This window comes from Sitophilus oryzae, unplaced genomic scaffold (assembly GCF_002938485.1).
Source record: "Sitophilus oryzae breed Bouriz unplaced genomic scaffold, Soryzae_2.0 scaffold_249_pilon_pilon, whole genome shotgun sequence".
NCBI classification, from domain to species: Eukaryota; Metazoa; Arthropoda; class Insecta; order Coleoptera; family Curculionidae; genus Sitophilus; species Sitophilus oryzae.
Genome location: NW_022146806.1, coordinates 799,844 through 816,682, shown reverse-complemented (window position 1 = coordinate 816,682; position 16,839 = coordinate 799,844). Strand labels below are relative to the sequence as shown.

At 31.5% G+C, this 16,839-nt stretch overlaps 3 protein-coding genes across 12 annotated transcripts in view; 1 reads left to right on the top strand and 2 right to left on the bottom strand.

Moving 5' to 3' along the window:
* Window positions 1-13,715, bottom strand: part of LOC115884436 (inositol polyphosphate-5-phosphatase A) — a 283,771-nt gene extending 270,056 nt beyond the window's left edge. For 6 of the 7 annotated variants that reach the window (XR_004050562.1, XM_030903011.1, XM_030903010.1 and 3 more), the window contains exons 1-6: window positions 13,432-13,715; window positions 10,453-10,683; window positions 10,121-10,285; window positions 9,247-9,504; window positions 9,030-9,188; window positions 4,773-5,015 (exon numbers count right to left, since the gene is read on the bottom strand). Coding sequence is in view for 6 of the 7 variants with exons in the window: in XM_030903011.1 (XP_030758871.1) it covers window positions 4,773-5,015; window positions 9,030-9,188; window positions 9,247-9,504; window positions 10,121-10,285; window positions 10,453-10,683; window positions 13,432-13,488 (1,113 nt within the window). In the remaining variant the exon portion in view is untranslated. The remainder of the gene's footprint in view (window positions 1-4,772; window positions 5,016-9,029; window positions 9,189-9,246; window positions 9,505-10,120; window positions 10,286-10,452; window positions 10,684-13,431) is intronic. The other variant, XM_030903012.1, reaches the window with a different exon arrangement.
* Window positions 1-16,839, bottom strand: part of LOC115884437 (TWiK family of potassium channels protein 18-like) — a 333,903-nt gene that overhangs the window by 299,585 nt on the left and 17,479 nt on the right. For 2 of the 4 annotated variants that reach the window (XM_030903016.1, XM_030903018.1), the window contains one exon: window positions 15,338-16,807. The exons of the other annotated variants lie outside the window; for them this stretch is intronic. In XM_030903016.1, coding sequence (XP_030758876.1) covers window positions 16,247-16,807 — 561 coding nt within the window. In that variant the 3' untranslated portion in view covers window positions 15,338-16,246. Of the gene's footprint in view, window positions 1-15,337; window positions 16,808-16,839 lie in introns of those variants that run through there. 4 annotated transcript variants of the gene reach the window in all.
* Window positions 13,792-15,303, top strand: LOC115884442 (vesicular integral-membrane protein VIP36). The gene is made up of 6 exons (XM_030903026.1): window positions 13,792-14,039; window positions 14,106-14,221; window positions 14,293-14,493; window positions 14,550-14,712; window positions 14,771-14,937; window positions 14,998-15,303. The coding sequence occupies exons 1-6, from the start codon at window positions 13,919-13,921 to the stop codon at window positions 15,202-15,204; spliced, it is 975 nt and encodes a 324-aa protein (XP_030758886.1). The 5' UTR covers window positions 13,792-13,918; the 3' UTR covers window positions 15,205-15,303.

Here is a 16,839-nt window from a genome sequence, read left to right as displayed (position 1 = left end):
ATTTGTTTTTGGTCACTTCATGTTTCACCGGAAAAAACAACTTTTGATTTTTAAATGGCACCCTAAATATTTTTTGCTTAATTCAATAGAAAATGACACTCTGAATAGAATGACTATCATAATATGACATTTTCTCATATGGTTTATTTGAAATTGTAACATTGGTTCATAACGGCAATTTGACTCGAAATATAAAAAACGAATTATTTATTCATTTAAACGAATTACGAAATTGTTCGTAAAAATGCTTTTTTCAAATATGCTAATAAGTCATCCTCGTTCCATTTGAAAAAATTAAGATATGATTAAAAATACAATTTAGGCATCTTTTAACCAGTCAAGACAAGACACGAAAAACATAAAAAGATCAAATATATTTTTCCAAGGCTCCTAGATAAACAATTAGTGTTCTTAAATTGTTTTGAGATGAGAGGTAGGCGGAACTTTATAGAGACATATGGAACTATATTGTCACAAAATGCCTGATTGTCCGACTTTTTGGGTGTTCAAAGTAGCTTTCTAGTTCCAGTAGTTACCATAGTGTACAAAATTTAAATAAATTTAGGAATAACAAAGTTCCAAAGTAGTAACTGATACTACAAAGTAACTTTTGGGTAGTAACAACTTAATCACTGGAAGTAGCGGATCTTTTAAAGTAAAAAATGGGTAGTCCCTGCTACTTCATAGGGAAGAGCCTAACTTTATCGTAGCGAAGTGTGCGTCAGCCATTTTTTACTATCAGACATTTTTTAATTAAATTTATTTGTTAATATATTTTCATTGTTTTCTTTATTTTCCCAAGTTTTATAGTGCTTTAAGCATTTATTTTTCCAATTAGAACTCGAATACACTTTCGTGCATTACGAAATATTATTTTTAATATTTTTGATATTAAAAATTATTTTTTGTCCTTAAATATCTACAAAATTGAATTAATTCGAAGGCGCGTTAAAATATTTCCATCTAACTCGGTAATATTTGTCAGTAAAGTGACGTGGCGTTATTATATTAGTCCTGGAAGTGTCCGAAATACGCGATTAAAAACCATCATTTTTCTCATAAACATAACACGCCATTATTAACTTAACTTTGACATGGCCATGCACCGCGGCTGTCATATCATATTATTATTTTATTTCAAAACGTTTTTTTAAAGTAGAGGTCGCTAGAAGAATGTTTTGCTACTTCCTATATAGTAGCAGTTACCAGGCGGCTACGTAGGGGCGACCAGGCCGCTACGTAGCAGGATAGTGGCCGCTACTACCCTTTCACTTTATAGTTACGAAGTATAGTGGCAGCGTTAGTCCCTGGGACCACCCGGTATACTACCCAGTTACCCTAAATTCTTCCCCATTTTAGTAACAGTTACGTGGCGGCAACGTAGCCGTCTATAGTGGCAGTCTATTTGATGGTCGCTTTTGTAGTCCCAGGAACGTACCTGCTACTATCTGTGTTGCTTGGGATAACTCCGATTCTGAGCCTCTTATAGAAGAGAGAAAATTCATTAATCAATACCAGAAACGAAAAAGATGTGGTATGTTAACGGAGAAATAACAAAAAACAAAAATCTCATGAATCAAATGTGCACGATCCATGAGCGGCAATTGCAGACCCTATGTTAACATGAACTGACTGTACAGGGTGGTCGAAATTGGTCTGTTTTAACAGAGAAACCCTATTTCCTGACTAGATAGAGCAAAACCGACAGAGATGTCATCGGCTCGATTTCTCAGACATGTTTAATGGCGTAAACCGCCTGTTGATATTTTCACTGCCAACTGAGATACGGGGTCTTTTTGAATTTTTAAGCATTTTGAAAATTGTCCTTAACTTTTTTATTTTGCGGAATAATACAATTCTGTAATAACGCTCTTAAGGCACTTTTTAAGCACAATCCAGTGGCATAGTTAGATTTTTCTATGTTTGCTCTTTTTGTTAGAAATTATAAAAAATATAATTTTATAAATGGAAATCATAGTTGGCTATGAACTTCAAAAAATGGTGGCGTTTAACCCTTTCCAACAATATAAAGTTATGAGTATCTATTTCTAAGAATGAGAGAAATATTAGGTTTTTTATATTTATATCGAAGTAGGCCTTGATTTTGTGTTGACCTACTTGCTTGATATTTTTATCACAATTTATATTCTATATTATTATTTATCTGCATCATTAAAGACTTTTGAAAAGGTAAATTAACATTCTATATTAGCATTAGTAATTACAATTGAAATCGATACATTAAACAACGAACAAATAAACTAAAAAACTTATGTTTTGAGTGACGAATATAGTTTTCTAAAAAAAAACATCAAAGATGTTCAAACATCGCCTTCTTGTTGAATACACAATAAACATCTTTTGCGTACAGAGTTTGGTTTGGCGATTTATTAGGCGAACTGGTGTAATAAGTCCAAAAGCTTGCCTAGTAGCCTTCTGCAATTCTTCCCTCGTCCCAATGGTTCTTCCCTTATATATAAAACAAACAAACAAGATATGGGGCAGCCTTTTCCAATCGAATTCTCTCTAAATTCTCCATTTAATAGTTCAGTTATAACCCTGCCGTTTTAATTATAATTGTTTATACTAATATAGAATGTTGATTTACCTTTTCAAAAGTCTTTAATTATGCAGAAAAATAAAAATATAGAATATTAAATTGTAACAAAAAATAATTAGGCAACTAAGTCAACACAAAATCAAGTCCCGCTTCGATACAAAGATAAAAAACCAAATATTTCTCTTATTCTTAGAAATAAATACACATAACTTTATATCGTTGGAGAGGGTTAACCGCCAGCATTTTTTTAAGTTCATAGCCAACTATGATTTCCATTTAAAAAATTATATTTTTTATCATTTCTGACAAAAAGAGCAAGCATAGAAAAAAAACTGACTACGCCACTGAATTGTGCTTAAAAAAGTGCCGTAAGAACGTTTTTACAGAATTTTATTATTCCGCGAAATAAAAAAGTTATGGGCAATTTTCAAAATGGTTAAAAATTCAAAAAGACCCCGTATCTCAGTTAGCAGTGAAAATATCAACAGGCGGTTTACGTCATTAAATGTTTCTCAGAAATCGAACCCACGACATCTATGTCGGTTCTGCTCTATCTAGTCAGGAAATAGGGTTTCTCTGTTAAAACAGACCAATTTCGACCACCCTGTATTTGAAAAAGTTTTGTACATTCAAAGTTTGGAGTTTTGTTGAAATTAATTTATATTTATTACTTTAGTTTCACGTTTCAGTTGTTTGTACTTTCAGTAATATGGGAAAATCATAAAATATATATATGTTTTTAATTTCTATGGAGTTTCTTAGCCAAGTTATATTTCTGTTGTCAAAAATTCCTAAAAAATGCGATTTACTTTATTTTTTGGTGTCCGTTCTTATTAATTTATTGAAAATGAATGAAATTGTTTGTTCACAAGTTTGAATAATATTCAAAAAATATATATTACATATACATATATTACATGTATATTCTAAACATTGTTAAAATAATAAACTGTTTATAAAATCTCTTCTTCATTTAATTTTTACTGAAAAAAAAATTGAGGTCCATTGGACCCCAGAACGCCATAAGCGGTACAAAAATTCACCACGCTAGTTGAGGGTTAAAAAATGAGACATTCAAATAAAATTACTGAAAATTTATATTCTGCTTATATCTCATATTTACTTCAGCATTTAATATAAACAATAACAGGGCCTTTAAACGTGCATTTTGTGAGAGTCTTATATTTAACTCAATATGTCTCATTTTTAGACTTTTTATGGGTTAAATATGAGACACCCCTTTCTGATATGGTAATGATACTTTCATAATCTGGAACGGAACCAATAGACAGTTGGATTCCTTCCTCATTCATCTTAATTCCCAAATTGATTCATTCATTAAATTTTACGATTGAGAAAAAGAAAAACATCTGTTCTGATTGTTAGCAGAAATGGGATATCTATTGGGACTTCTGTATCCAGAAAACTCACAGATACGAGACAATATTTAAGTTTTCAGTCAAACAATTATTCTGAAGCAACTAAGAAAGGAATAGTTAAACCTTTATGTCATCTAGTAAATACCATATGCAGTGACCAAGCATCACTTAATGCTGAATTAAATAATATTAAAACGGATTTGCATTCAAATTGTAAAACTGACTCATCATTGGTTCATGAAGTGTCCTAACAAAAACAAGACCGGAGTCATTGAATCAAGAGAAAGAGTCTATCACCACGTACCAGGTGAATGCGGCGAGTCGTATATTGGAGAGGCTAAACGTCCTCTAAATGTACGACTTAGCAAGCACAAAAGAACATGTACAAAAATATGAAACAATGAAGTCGGGTATTGTGGATCATGTTTGGTCAAAACAGTACGGAAATATCTACGATATGGCAACCACTGATAAAACGCTCCAATGCAGGCATTCTAAGTGGTTGACTGCACCCAACTTCTTCACGAGGCAACCTTACTGTAGTATAAAAGCTCAGTAGTTTTAGGAATTAGTTTATTTTACACTTGATAACGTCAGTGATCCTTCTGGCCGAAACGTTGTGTTAATCAAAAATAAATAGACAATGGAAGTCAGAAATTCTTTTAGTTTCAATACTGAATCATTGTCTGCCACATTCAAAGTAACTCTTTTCTGTAAACTTTTTAGGCGTACTTTTGGTATATTTTTAATAAGTGCGTCAAGGTTAACACTTAATGTTTGAATTAAGAAATAATACTACAAGATATGAAATATTTGAATATCATTTAACTCACTTTATGGTCCCCCATGCAGGTGTTAGGACCCAACAGTCCGTACTCTACAGGGTGGTCTACTTTAATTATTTCTTTGGCGGAGTGACTAAGTAAAACTCTGTCGCACCAGGCTGGGCACCGGGTCGGCATGTAGCTATTGGCTTTGGACACCTGTTCCTCGAAAGGGTACGAGGGTGCAAATACCAGCGGAAATTCGGCCAAAATATCCTTGAAGGCGTCAATTTCTTTGTCAAATGATCGCAACTTGAATAGAAAACAATAAATCAATGATTTAAATTCATTCATTCTGAAACATTTTATGTCGCTTTTAGGATACGTTTCCATTAGACATTCAATGGCCGCACGGCGCGGTAGCCGCGTTTAATGGATACGGACCTTCACGGATTTTTTTGGAATATAAAGCACTGACGTTAAGATATATGCAACTACAATAAATTTAAACCATTTAATAAATAGAGTTAAGAAAGGAAACTATTGCTGATACCGTTTGTTTTTCAAAATCACGGCTCACACCTATATCTTTTTTTTAAGAAAAAAAAAATGAGATTTTGTATGTGAGTATATGACATGAATTAGGATTAATTAAAGTATTAAATTATTTTCGCACAAACACCTTTTGATTTCTAAATAGATTGACAACTTATAGGCTGATTTGGTCATTTCAGAAGTGTGGTCTGGATTTTAACGTGTAAGACAGTGATGTAGGCAGCTTAATGGAAAGTCAAATGTATTAAAAAGAGATAAAAGTTGGGTTGATACATTTCTTCTATGCGGTATTGCCGGATTTTGCATCAAAATTTCAAACCGCACAAGTAGGCGTTTATGGAAAATGCTGCATCTAGAGTTGGAACCTTATTTTTCGCAATTAGTTACTCATTTTACTACAGATGTAATAGATTATATTTAGCTTAGATATATTATCTAAATTTCAGTAGTATACACATGAAAGTTTTTAAAATAGTTTTTTTACACAAATTTTCCTACAAACGTAAAAACCGGCAACACTTTATGCCGCTTTTGATGTTGTCTCTCTGTCTGTCAACCGGTCATTTATATTATTCTCTGTCTTAAGCTTGATTTTCATGCATCCGTTATCCGACGATACGATGATAGGATATCAATTTTATTGGTTGAATTTTTATTGGTTTTCAATTTTATTGGTTAGAAACGGTTAACCAATCGAAGCCTTTAAATTCAACCAATAAAATTAATATCGTATCATCATATCATTGGATAACGGATGCATGAAAATCAAGCTTTACACGTTAAAATCCAGACCACACTTCTAAAATGACCAAATCGGTAGACGGACTATTATGTGTAGTGTTGTGAATTGTACCCAGACTATCAGAATCAGCTATTATTAATTACTGACAAAAGAACCTTTGAGCTGAAAATAGCCTTGATAAAGAGTATTTTCCTCTTTATCAAGGCTATTTTCAGCTTCAACGTCGAAACATAGGCATTTTTTAAATAAAATGTTTATTTCCTGGTTCTAAACTTGCGAACGCCATTTCATACATAACATATTATGTGATTTAGAAAAACCATATTAAACTATCATTGCGGTCGTTCAAATTTTGTTGCTATGCTCCTTATTCCTTGATCTTAATATTCAACAATTTCAACAGCTTTAAATAAATAAAAACGAATTTTATTTATCCTTTAGAAAAAAAAAACTTTTAGATGATTAAGCCCACGGCCACACAGAAAGGGTTTTTTGCGCTTTTAGCGTGAAGCGTCTTTAGCGACTAAAATAAAATAACAGGATTATATAGGAGTGGCTACACAAAAAGCGTGTAGCGTTCGGCGTGTCTCGCAAAAACGCAAATAAAAACAAATCAGTTTGTTTTCTGTAGCGTCTTTAGCGTTTTCTAAGATGAGACCCCGTCATAGGCGGACGTTATGTTTAATAATACAATAAAAATAAATTAAATAGTATCCATTTTTTTCATTTTAGGATATTATCTAAAAATATTTTTATAAAGGACATCTACTGTTTAGGAAGATTTTTTTATTAAATTCAAAAATTTGAAGGAAATGTTTGAAAAAGTGTAGTTTGAAATGTTGAAAAAGTAATAAATTAAAGGAATATTTTCTTAAGCGTAAAAAATAGTTTTTTATGCGTAAAAAGTGTTTTTTTTTCTGCGTAAAAAAGGTCTTTTTAACGTTTTTGACGCGTAAAAAATACTTTTTTACGTATAACAAATAGTTTGTTTACACGCAAAAAAATTTTTTTTTGGGTAAAAGAGTTTTTTATTAGAAACAATAAGTTTTTGACGCGTAAAAATTATTTATTTACGTGTAACAAATAGTTTTTGACACGTAAAAAATATTTTTTTTTTGCGTAAGAAAATATTTTTGGTAAACGGATTTACTGTGGGGTTGAGATTCGATAAGGAGGGGTTTCTCGAATCTCAAATTCCGAGAGGGTGAAAACGCGCCTCAAATATTACAATAATAATTGTTATTTAAAAAACGGTTAGTTTTTCGGGAAAACACTTTCTTGGACACGCATAATTTATTTAGTTTTTTTACATATTTTGAAATTTTTTAAAAAATCATACAGGGTGTTCCAAAAAGTTGAGTAGTTGATTAACCACGATTCTGCTTAAACTGCTCGACGTTTAAAGCTTATTTTTGGCAAATGTGAGAAAATTTTATCCAGTTTGTATGTTAATAGAAATTCTTGCTTTGCTTTATCATCACCATTACAAATTCGACGCGAACGAAGACGCGGGTACACGCTAGTTTAAGTGTAAAATTAATTCGAACTCTAGTGTGTAGTTGGTTTACTTATGAAGAATATACTACACATTTTTTTATATTGCTATTTTTTTACCGCAAATGGTAAAACTATAACTAAGAGCTTCTCGCCCGTCGAGAGAGATGCACCCTGTGCACTGCTATGCAATTCAGGATCTACGCGGATCGAGGGGCAAGGCGTAGGTAGATCGGAATGTATACGTATAGACGAGTGGCGGAATTTTGGCTTTTTTATATCGCAATTTGTAAACAGCGCTTATTTGTAAACAACGACCATTTTTAGAAGGGTATTTTAGATAACAATCGATATTTAGAAATATTTTGACACCCTGGAAATACTACCACCGAGCATGTCATTGTTGCAACTTGCAACTGCGTTAATACGCCTGGCGGTGACCGCCTCATACTCTTTCAGATATTTAGCAATAAAATAAAGAAACCTGTTATTTTTAAACTGTTATTTTAAGCTGTTTTTTTTATAAATAACTATAACAGTTTCAACTGTTATCTAAAAATAACAGTTTTGCCCATCACTAGATTTATACGCGTAAAAAATAGTTTTTTACCAGTAACAAATAGTTTTACACGCGTAAAAAAATAGTTTTCTACCAGTAACAAATAGTTTTATACGTAAAAAATAGTTTTTACGTGTAACAAATGTTTTTTTACACGTAATAATTGATTCACTTTTACAAAATTTGTATTAAAATATCAATATTTTTGATAAACACGTGGACTGCTCACAAATATATACGTCGCGTCACTACGTATTTCTAAGCCGTTAACACGTTTCGTTACAACGAGCTCGTGTGTCAGGGCCGACTCACTAGCTTGTATGTCACGGTCTTCAATTTTTACTCCCAGCGCGCGTAAAGAAGTTTCACTCCATAACGTTTCATAAAGCATGTCCTAAAATTGCCTTAGCAACTAGAAATATTTACTATTCTATTATATAATTATAACTATATTTGTTATGTTATATTATATTATAATTATAACAAGTACTAATCACAACACTACAACATAAAAAACTATACACATATAAACTAAAATTCGTAAAATAAGTGGCAAATATGTAATAATTATTATTTTTACACACACCACTGGCACTAGCAGTAGATTGTGTTTGTCTCCGAATATATGCCCCGGCCCGTCCACAATTCAATCCCTGCATCTTTTATCTTCGTCTCTTCAATGCTAACGGTGCCGATCTCGCCTATCTCTTTCTCACAGGATTGATTGTTGGACGGGCCAGGAATCCACGAGCTTGCGACGTTACTAATTGACATCTTGGTAAAAACTGCAGACCTGCCGCGTCTTTTGCGTGTTTTTAATGGATACAAATCGAAAAGAACGCTTAAAACGGTAAAATCGCAAAAAGCGCTTGAGACGCAAAAAACGCAAAAGGCTAAAAACGCTTTTTGTGTAACCGTGGGCATTGTGGAAATTATTTAGAATCAGGACCATTATCATGCTATGCCTTTTACCTACCCAATTATAATCCAAAAACATATTTTCATGGTCGCTATGACTGAATTCCTTTTTGCCAATACTTAAAATTACATTTTCTTCATTTGTATACTGCAATTTAGTTTGGTCATTATTTTTGGTATTTTGTATTCTAGATTTTATCAACCCGTCTGTTAATTTCTGAAAAAAATCACGTTTTAAGTGCTAAAAAATATGATTTTATTTTTTTATAACTTACGTTAATAACACCCTTTGTATCAGTACGAAAATTAAAGTCTCCAAAAACAAAATACGGAACATTTTCATATTGGTCATTGTGGAATCGCTGCAGCGTGTGTTCCAAAGCGTATTTGCGATTTTTACTATAAACCGACGGATACGTAGTCATGGCGACTAGATTTGAAGCATCGTGAAACAGATGAATGTTTATCAGATCGAAAATTGTGCCGAAAATTGACCAACGAGTTCGCATATATCCTTTTCTAGACCACTTACACTATATCAAAATAATTTACTCTATTAATTGTTTTTATGGATATAATACCATATAATACCATACGATAGAAAAAAAAACGGCGTCCAAGAGGGCTGTGGATTGACAAGTCCTAGACATCATTTACTCTTCTTTATTTTTTAATGGCGCTTACTGCCAGTTAGCCTTAAAAAGGTTGTGATTTATTTTTATATTGAGTAAATTTATTTTAAAATGGTGTAGGTTAAAATTCGAGAAAAATATTTTTTTGAAAATAGATTTGTGTGTCTGGAAACGTTCTATCCTTTTTTAATCTTTTCATAATTAGTGTTAATTTCTGACAAGTTTTATGTCAATTCTTAGCAAATGACGTCTAGAGACTGACCTCGCCAAAATTATCATCGATTGTCATTCCCCACAAGTCATTTTACATTGTATTGTTCTATCTGTTTGGACTTGACCTTTGACAACACTTGTGTATATGGTTAATGTTTTTATTGTAGTTAATGTTGTCAATGGTATCCTTTGCTGCCATACGAAATATAATATATTCTCCAGCCGTTTTTGACGGTTTTTTTTCGATCATCCAGTATTAGTATTTGAATATGTTTTAAAATTTAATTAAAACTACTGTACTTACTTCTGGAAAAAAATGTTGAGGAAATTTTGCTTTTTCTTTTATGGGTACAGCTTCAATATTGCCAGAATACACTTGCTTCTCTGCTAGTGGAACAAATTTAGATTCTTTAAAATTCCAAATCGAAGCGTCAACAGTTTCATGAACAAAATATAAACTCCCCAAAGCCTAAAAAACATTAATTGTCGAATATTCAGTGCAACAATATCAAGTTATCAGCTTCAGTCAGATGTCTCAAAACCCATAATCTATGATTCTTCTTCTTACAGTGCCATACCACAGACTGTACTAACAATTTTTTAATGCCTTAATTTCAGGGAAAAAAAGATACTTACAGTGAAATGTTGGACTGAACTGAAATCTTCGTCAAGAAATACACAAACTTTATTGAAACTTTTCAGTTCATTGCTGTTTAAAAGAGTTTTCACGAAAGAGTCTACATGTTTCATGGACTTCTCGTACTTTTTTCCGCCAACTTCTTGACAATGTACAGCTATAAATTTCACGTCCATATTTGAAATTTTCGATAAGAATTCGGCTATCCATATTTTCAATAAATCCGTTGGCTACAAATTAAGTTATGTCTAATTCATTCATTTAAAAAATGCTATAGGGCTCGAACTCACTGACGACCAGGTCGCAAGACCTGGCCGTCGGCTGGCCGGATGTATTGCGTTTTTAGCTGCGGCCAGATGAACGACCGGTTTCAACACAGTTGTCAAATCTAACGATTTTTTACGTTTTACCAATTAGAAAATATTGTTTCAGAAATGTTAAAATATCCGAGTTAACTAAAAAGCGAAGTTGCTATTCACAACAAACAAAAAGCATTGTATACACGCGACCGACAAAAAGGGAGATATTCTGTTTCTTTTTTCTACTGATATGGCGCCCTTATCGACTTTAGAAATAAACATATAGGGCCATCGTAAAAAAAGATCGTCAGACACTGGCTCTAAATATAAGCTGGTAGAAAGTTTAGCTTCCAGTTATTTCAATGTTTACAATATAACGAAGAATCTACAACAGTAGGTAATTACTTCTATTTTTATGAATGTTTAAGTTACTTTCTTATTTTTTTTTCAAAATAATGTACCTAGTAGAAATATAGTCTAATGAACCCTGTTTGAAAAACGTTAAATTAAATATCATATTTAAAATACAGTTGTCCTCTTTGTACATGACTACAATACAACTAAAAAAAACTAATTTAATAAAAACAAACAAGTGGTTGTAGAAAAACTTTAAATATTATTTTTTTTTTATTTTTTAAACATCGAAACTCAAAGGTATAATAACAGGTATCATACCAACCATAAATAGAGTAGGTATGTCATATAAAAATGTTTTGAGTTTTTACTAGAATCGACCCTTGATAAAAAAAGGGATTAGATTTAAGTTTACCTTTGACCCAGTCTGTATACTATTTCTTTGGATTTTCTGCATGTGTGCAAAAACTACACTAAAACACTATATCTGTGACTATATCTTATAGAAAATAAAATATTGTGCCTTGAATTTGAGGGATTTCATCTGAAAAATTATTAATTTGGAAGAAAACCGGCAACAAGCGGCAGAAAATAATAATATTTCCGTGCAGTCTTCTGGGTCGCAACGACCAACGGACGGCCAGGACGTTAGTGTGCGCTATATCATTTGATTTAATGGTTTTAGAGATAGCTGCGGCCTGGCCGGTGCGACCTGGTCGTCAGTGTGTTCGAGCCCTTAGAGTTTTTGTAGTACCGTATGATAGCCATCGCTGGCGTCGTTTTATTTTTCGATCATATTATAGTTATACAAAATGAAAATTCAGTTTTCACCTTTTTTATTTTTTTATTTTTTAATATTTGTGTTATATTGGATAAAAAAACGAGATTTGTTATGACATAAATTAAGATTGATTGACGTATTACGTATTCAACTGTTTTTGGTCACTTCCTGTTTCACCGGAAATTACTACAACTTTTAATTTTTAAATGGCACCCTGGGTATTTTTTTACTTAATTCAATAGAAAATCTCTGGTGATTTTCGGTAAAACAGGAATAAAGCACCAAAAACAATTAAATGCCTCAGTCAATCATAATTTATGTCAAATATTGACATACCAAATTTCGTTTCTTTATTTGAAAAAATAAAGTTATAGGGGTGTGCCACTTTTGAGGTGCACCCGGTATAGCATCCTTCTAGATTTTTTTTCTCTCTTTTGTTATAGTATTTATATAATTTCATATAATAGCAATGACAAACTTGCTTTTAACACTATCTACTAAATTTTTATGCTAGAAAATACATATGTGTACAAACAAAAAACCACAACAGTGTATACAAAAATACCAATTGCCACCAGTACAAAAATTTATTGATCGTAACTCTGAAATATTACTAGGTTTTATTTGTAATAATGTTAACTAAAAATAATTGAGTTTATATTAAAAAGACCACTAAAAATAAATTCATACCACAATTTGAATTCATCAAGACATGATTAACTATAATTATATAACTTATAATTTAGTAGGTATCTTAATTAGATAAAAACTAAAAAATTGTGTGACAACTTTAAAGAATATGTTTATATATAAAAAAGATGCCAATAAACAGAAAAAAACGCGATTGTCCAATCCAATTTATTTAAATTATAAAACAACTGATGATACTTGTATTTACTGTGCTGATGTGCTATTAATACCACAAATAAATTTAACATAATAAAGTTTTGCGTTGGCCCGTTCAAGACTGTTTTTATAGTATAAATGGGTGTTTCTTTAGAGTATCATTAACATGTTAATTATTTTGCTCAAAACAAGAGAAATGTAAGGTGTGTTTCCAACAATTTGACGTCAGAGATTGATAAAATGACGTGATTTAATAGTTTATGTATACAAATTGGTATTTTTTTGTGTACTTCCATAACGATTCTATTATTATTATTGTTAACGTTAACACACCATTTCAGGCGTGAAATTTGATATCGCAAATTTGATTTCATATGACTACAAAATAAACAATACAATATATATATTTTATATTTTATAAGAATTAAAAGAAATGCATTGGATATTTTTATATGTTATCAACATCAACAAAAATACATATAAATTTTACTTGCACTTTATTTCCGATTCAAAAATGGTCTATAAATGATAAGTTTAGTTTTTGATATTTTAAATATGCTTAATGTTAAATCCAGTATTCAAATCCATGCCAATCTAAACTAGTAAATTAAACAAACTACTTCACTATCAGAATTATTATTATTTATTAATAAAAACAACAAACCATAAAGCCATAATAATCAGATTAGAATACTTACATCGTCAAAAATCGAACCCACATTTGCGGTGACTAGTAATATAGGAACTGAATCCATATTGTTTGGATATTCAAAACAATTCTAAGCGTCTTAAATGATTGTATCCCAATTGAGAAATAAATTATCAGTTTGTAGACTCATTTTGTGATGATCAATAAGCCCACCCACATTGTTTTTTCTTTCGGTTCGTGGAAACTTGTACTTTCTATAAATTGTACTTATTTGTTTTGAATACAAAAATTTGACATTTGTCACAAGCATTCGATTCGCATGAAGTTAGCCTCCAAACTGGATGAAGTTAGTCAATATGACATGGCTTTAGGCATAATTCAACACAACGCCTACATAAATCAATAGAAAGAAGAAGAATTACTACTTAGCCAACTTGTTTTTCGATGTTTTTATCAGTAGACAAATATTTTAAAGAGAATTATTCATATCTTTAAAACGTTTACACCCAGAAAATATTATAATACTTACATATAATATGACTCTTTCGAATTACATTACGTGCTTTCTTATATTTTTTATCTTAGAAGCTGTGCAATGTGAATGGAACACCAAAGATTTTATGAGACAAGAACATTCTCTAATAAAGCCTTACTATAGTAAGTTTCTTTTGTAATAACTAGTATTTATATATAATAAATTGAATAATTATTATTTATTTATAGAGGGAATGTATGTACCAAAGTGGGATATTACTGGTTATACTGTAATTGCTGATCAGCAACATATACGATTAACTGAAGATAAACAAAGTCAAAGGGGCTCTATTTGGAATGCTGTGGTAAGTTTATATTGTTTATTATATTAAAAGAGCATAGTATATTATACAATATACTATGCTTTTTTTTCTAGCCATTAAAGAGTAAAAACTGGGAATTACAAGTACAGTTCAAAGTACATGGTAAAGGTCATAAAGATTTGTTTGGAGATGGACTTGCTATATGGTACACTAAAGATCGATTACAGGATGGGCCAGTATTTGGTAGTAAAGACTTTTTTAGCGGTTTAGCCATATTTTTAGACACATATAGCAACCACAATGGACCACACAATGTGAGTTTCAAGTTAATTCAATTTATCAAAATATTCTGTTAATATATTATATTTAGCATCAACATCCATACATTTCGGCTATGATTAATAATGGAACTATGCATTATGACCATGACCGTGATGGTACTCATACACAATTGGCTGGTTGTGAAGCGAAATTCAGAAATTTGAATTATGATACATATATAGCTATTCGCTATGAGAATGATGTTCTTACAGGTATAAAATGGATAGAATTTTGTATTAGTTCCTATTTTATTTATTTTTCTCTTTGTAGTGTCAACTGATATTGAAAATAAAGCAGCCTGGAGGGAATGCTTTAAAATTGAAGGTGTACAGTTACCAACTGGATATTACATAGGGGCATCTGCCAGCACTGGTGATTTATCAGATACTCATGATATTCTGGCTATTAGATTGTATGATCTGGATTCTCCAGATGATGTTAGTATTAAATTATTATATGATTTTTAACTCTAATTTGTTAATTAAATTTTTTTTTAGCCAAAAGAAGACCGCTCTAATATTATACCATCGGCTGCATTCTTTGATCAGCCTAGAGACCATGTAGATGATCCCAAGCCATCAACATCCGGTGTCAAAATATTTTTATACACAGTATTTGGACTGATTATGTTAATAGTGATTGGTGTGGTTGGAATAATGTATTACCAAAAACAGAGTGAGAGAAATAGGAAAAGGTTTTATTAATTTATTTCAAGTATTTTGTGTCAAAATGAATAATTTGGGGTGTGTTTTTAATTTATGAATTTTTTTTGGTATAAGTTAAATAAAATTAAAGATATTAGACAGTTTTTCTTTACCTGAAATAATACATCTTCTTACAAATTTAAAATTTATTGAAAAAAACAATATATCCATAGAATAACACAGTAAATAATAAAATTGAGCTTCTCAACAACAAAAATTATGTCTAAAATGCTTAAAATCTAAATATATTTAGGCTCCTATTTACAGTGACTGATCTGATAAACTTGTTTACGATAAGTAATTATTTACACTATTTTAAGACAATTATACATTCAACAAGGGGAATTAGATGTATAAAAAATTGCAAAATTTAATATTTTTTTATGAATACATTTAAGTAAGTATACAAGGATTTAATATAGGATGGTTTAAATATAAAAATAATCTATCACAATGTACTCACTCAATCAGCGATGTTTTATTCACTTTTAAAATGAAATATTTAAATAACCCAAAAATGAAATTGTTTCTGTTTCTGTACTAGATATATGATGAAAAATATATGCAATAGTACGACCTTGATAGTACCAGCTAAATATAGAATTATTTAAAAAGTTTATTTCTGTCAATATTTACTGAATTCGATAAATAAAAACTTTCTATTTATATTTTGTTTCGAAAGGAAGAAAAATATTAAACATAATGTAAGCAACCGCTGTTACATTATTTAGGTATTGTAGATAGGTCTAATTGGATTTTACTAATAACTTAGTAGTGGTACAATTCATTTATAAGTTATTATTAGTTTATAAATCTATTATAAACAATGTTCAGCCATGCAAGTTAAATTAAGATGTAATTTATATCAAATACCGTATACAGGGTGATTCAGGCTTCCGAAAAAGTTCTATATTGCGTTTTTGGTTTGTGAATTTTATTTCAGTTTTTTTACATAATATGAGGGTAATGAGGTACCTATACGTGGCTATCAAAGTATGCAAAACCCTTTTTCATTCTCTATGACTTATTTAGTACTTTTTCATCACATTTTCGAGTTTGAACCTGCAACAGGTTCTGGTATTGGAGGAGCTTCTGGCTTATCGGGAGACGTCGTAATCACGCTACCATTCTCATCCACCTCCAAACCAATTGTAGCTCCTATTTTGGCAGAAGCCTGCTTAAAAGTGTCGCTAAGTTTAGCCTGGACAACGTTGAAGCACATGGACATCAACGCAAGTCCGAAGACCAGATAGATAATAGATATTATCATGAAAGCTGGTGATCTTGGTACGTAGTCGCCGAAACCTATGGTCGACATGGATATGAACACGAAGTAGAACGCCTCGAAGAACCGCCAGTTTTCAATGACCATGTAGATACAGGCGCCGCAGAAAATATAGGCCACCAAAATGAAAAGGGCTACCGATATGGGTAAGTTGAATTCGTCGTCGATTTCAAAATTGGATATGGCGGGTGTTGTGGGAGTATCGGTGGGTGGTGCTTGGTTTTCTGGATCTTGGTCTTGTTCTTCCGGATTGTGGAACATGGACGGCCTTCGGAAGGTCGCAACGTCGTACATCATCTGGGCTCCTTTAAATATGTCCTAAAAATATACATCCTGTTATTAAAAGTATT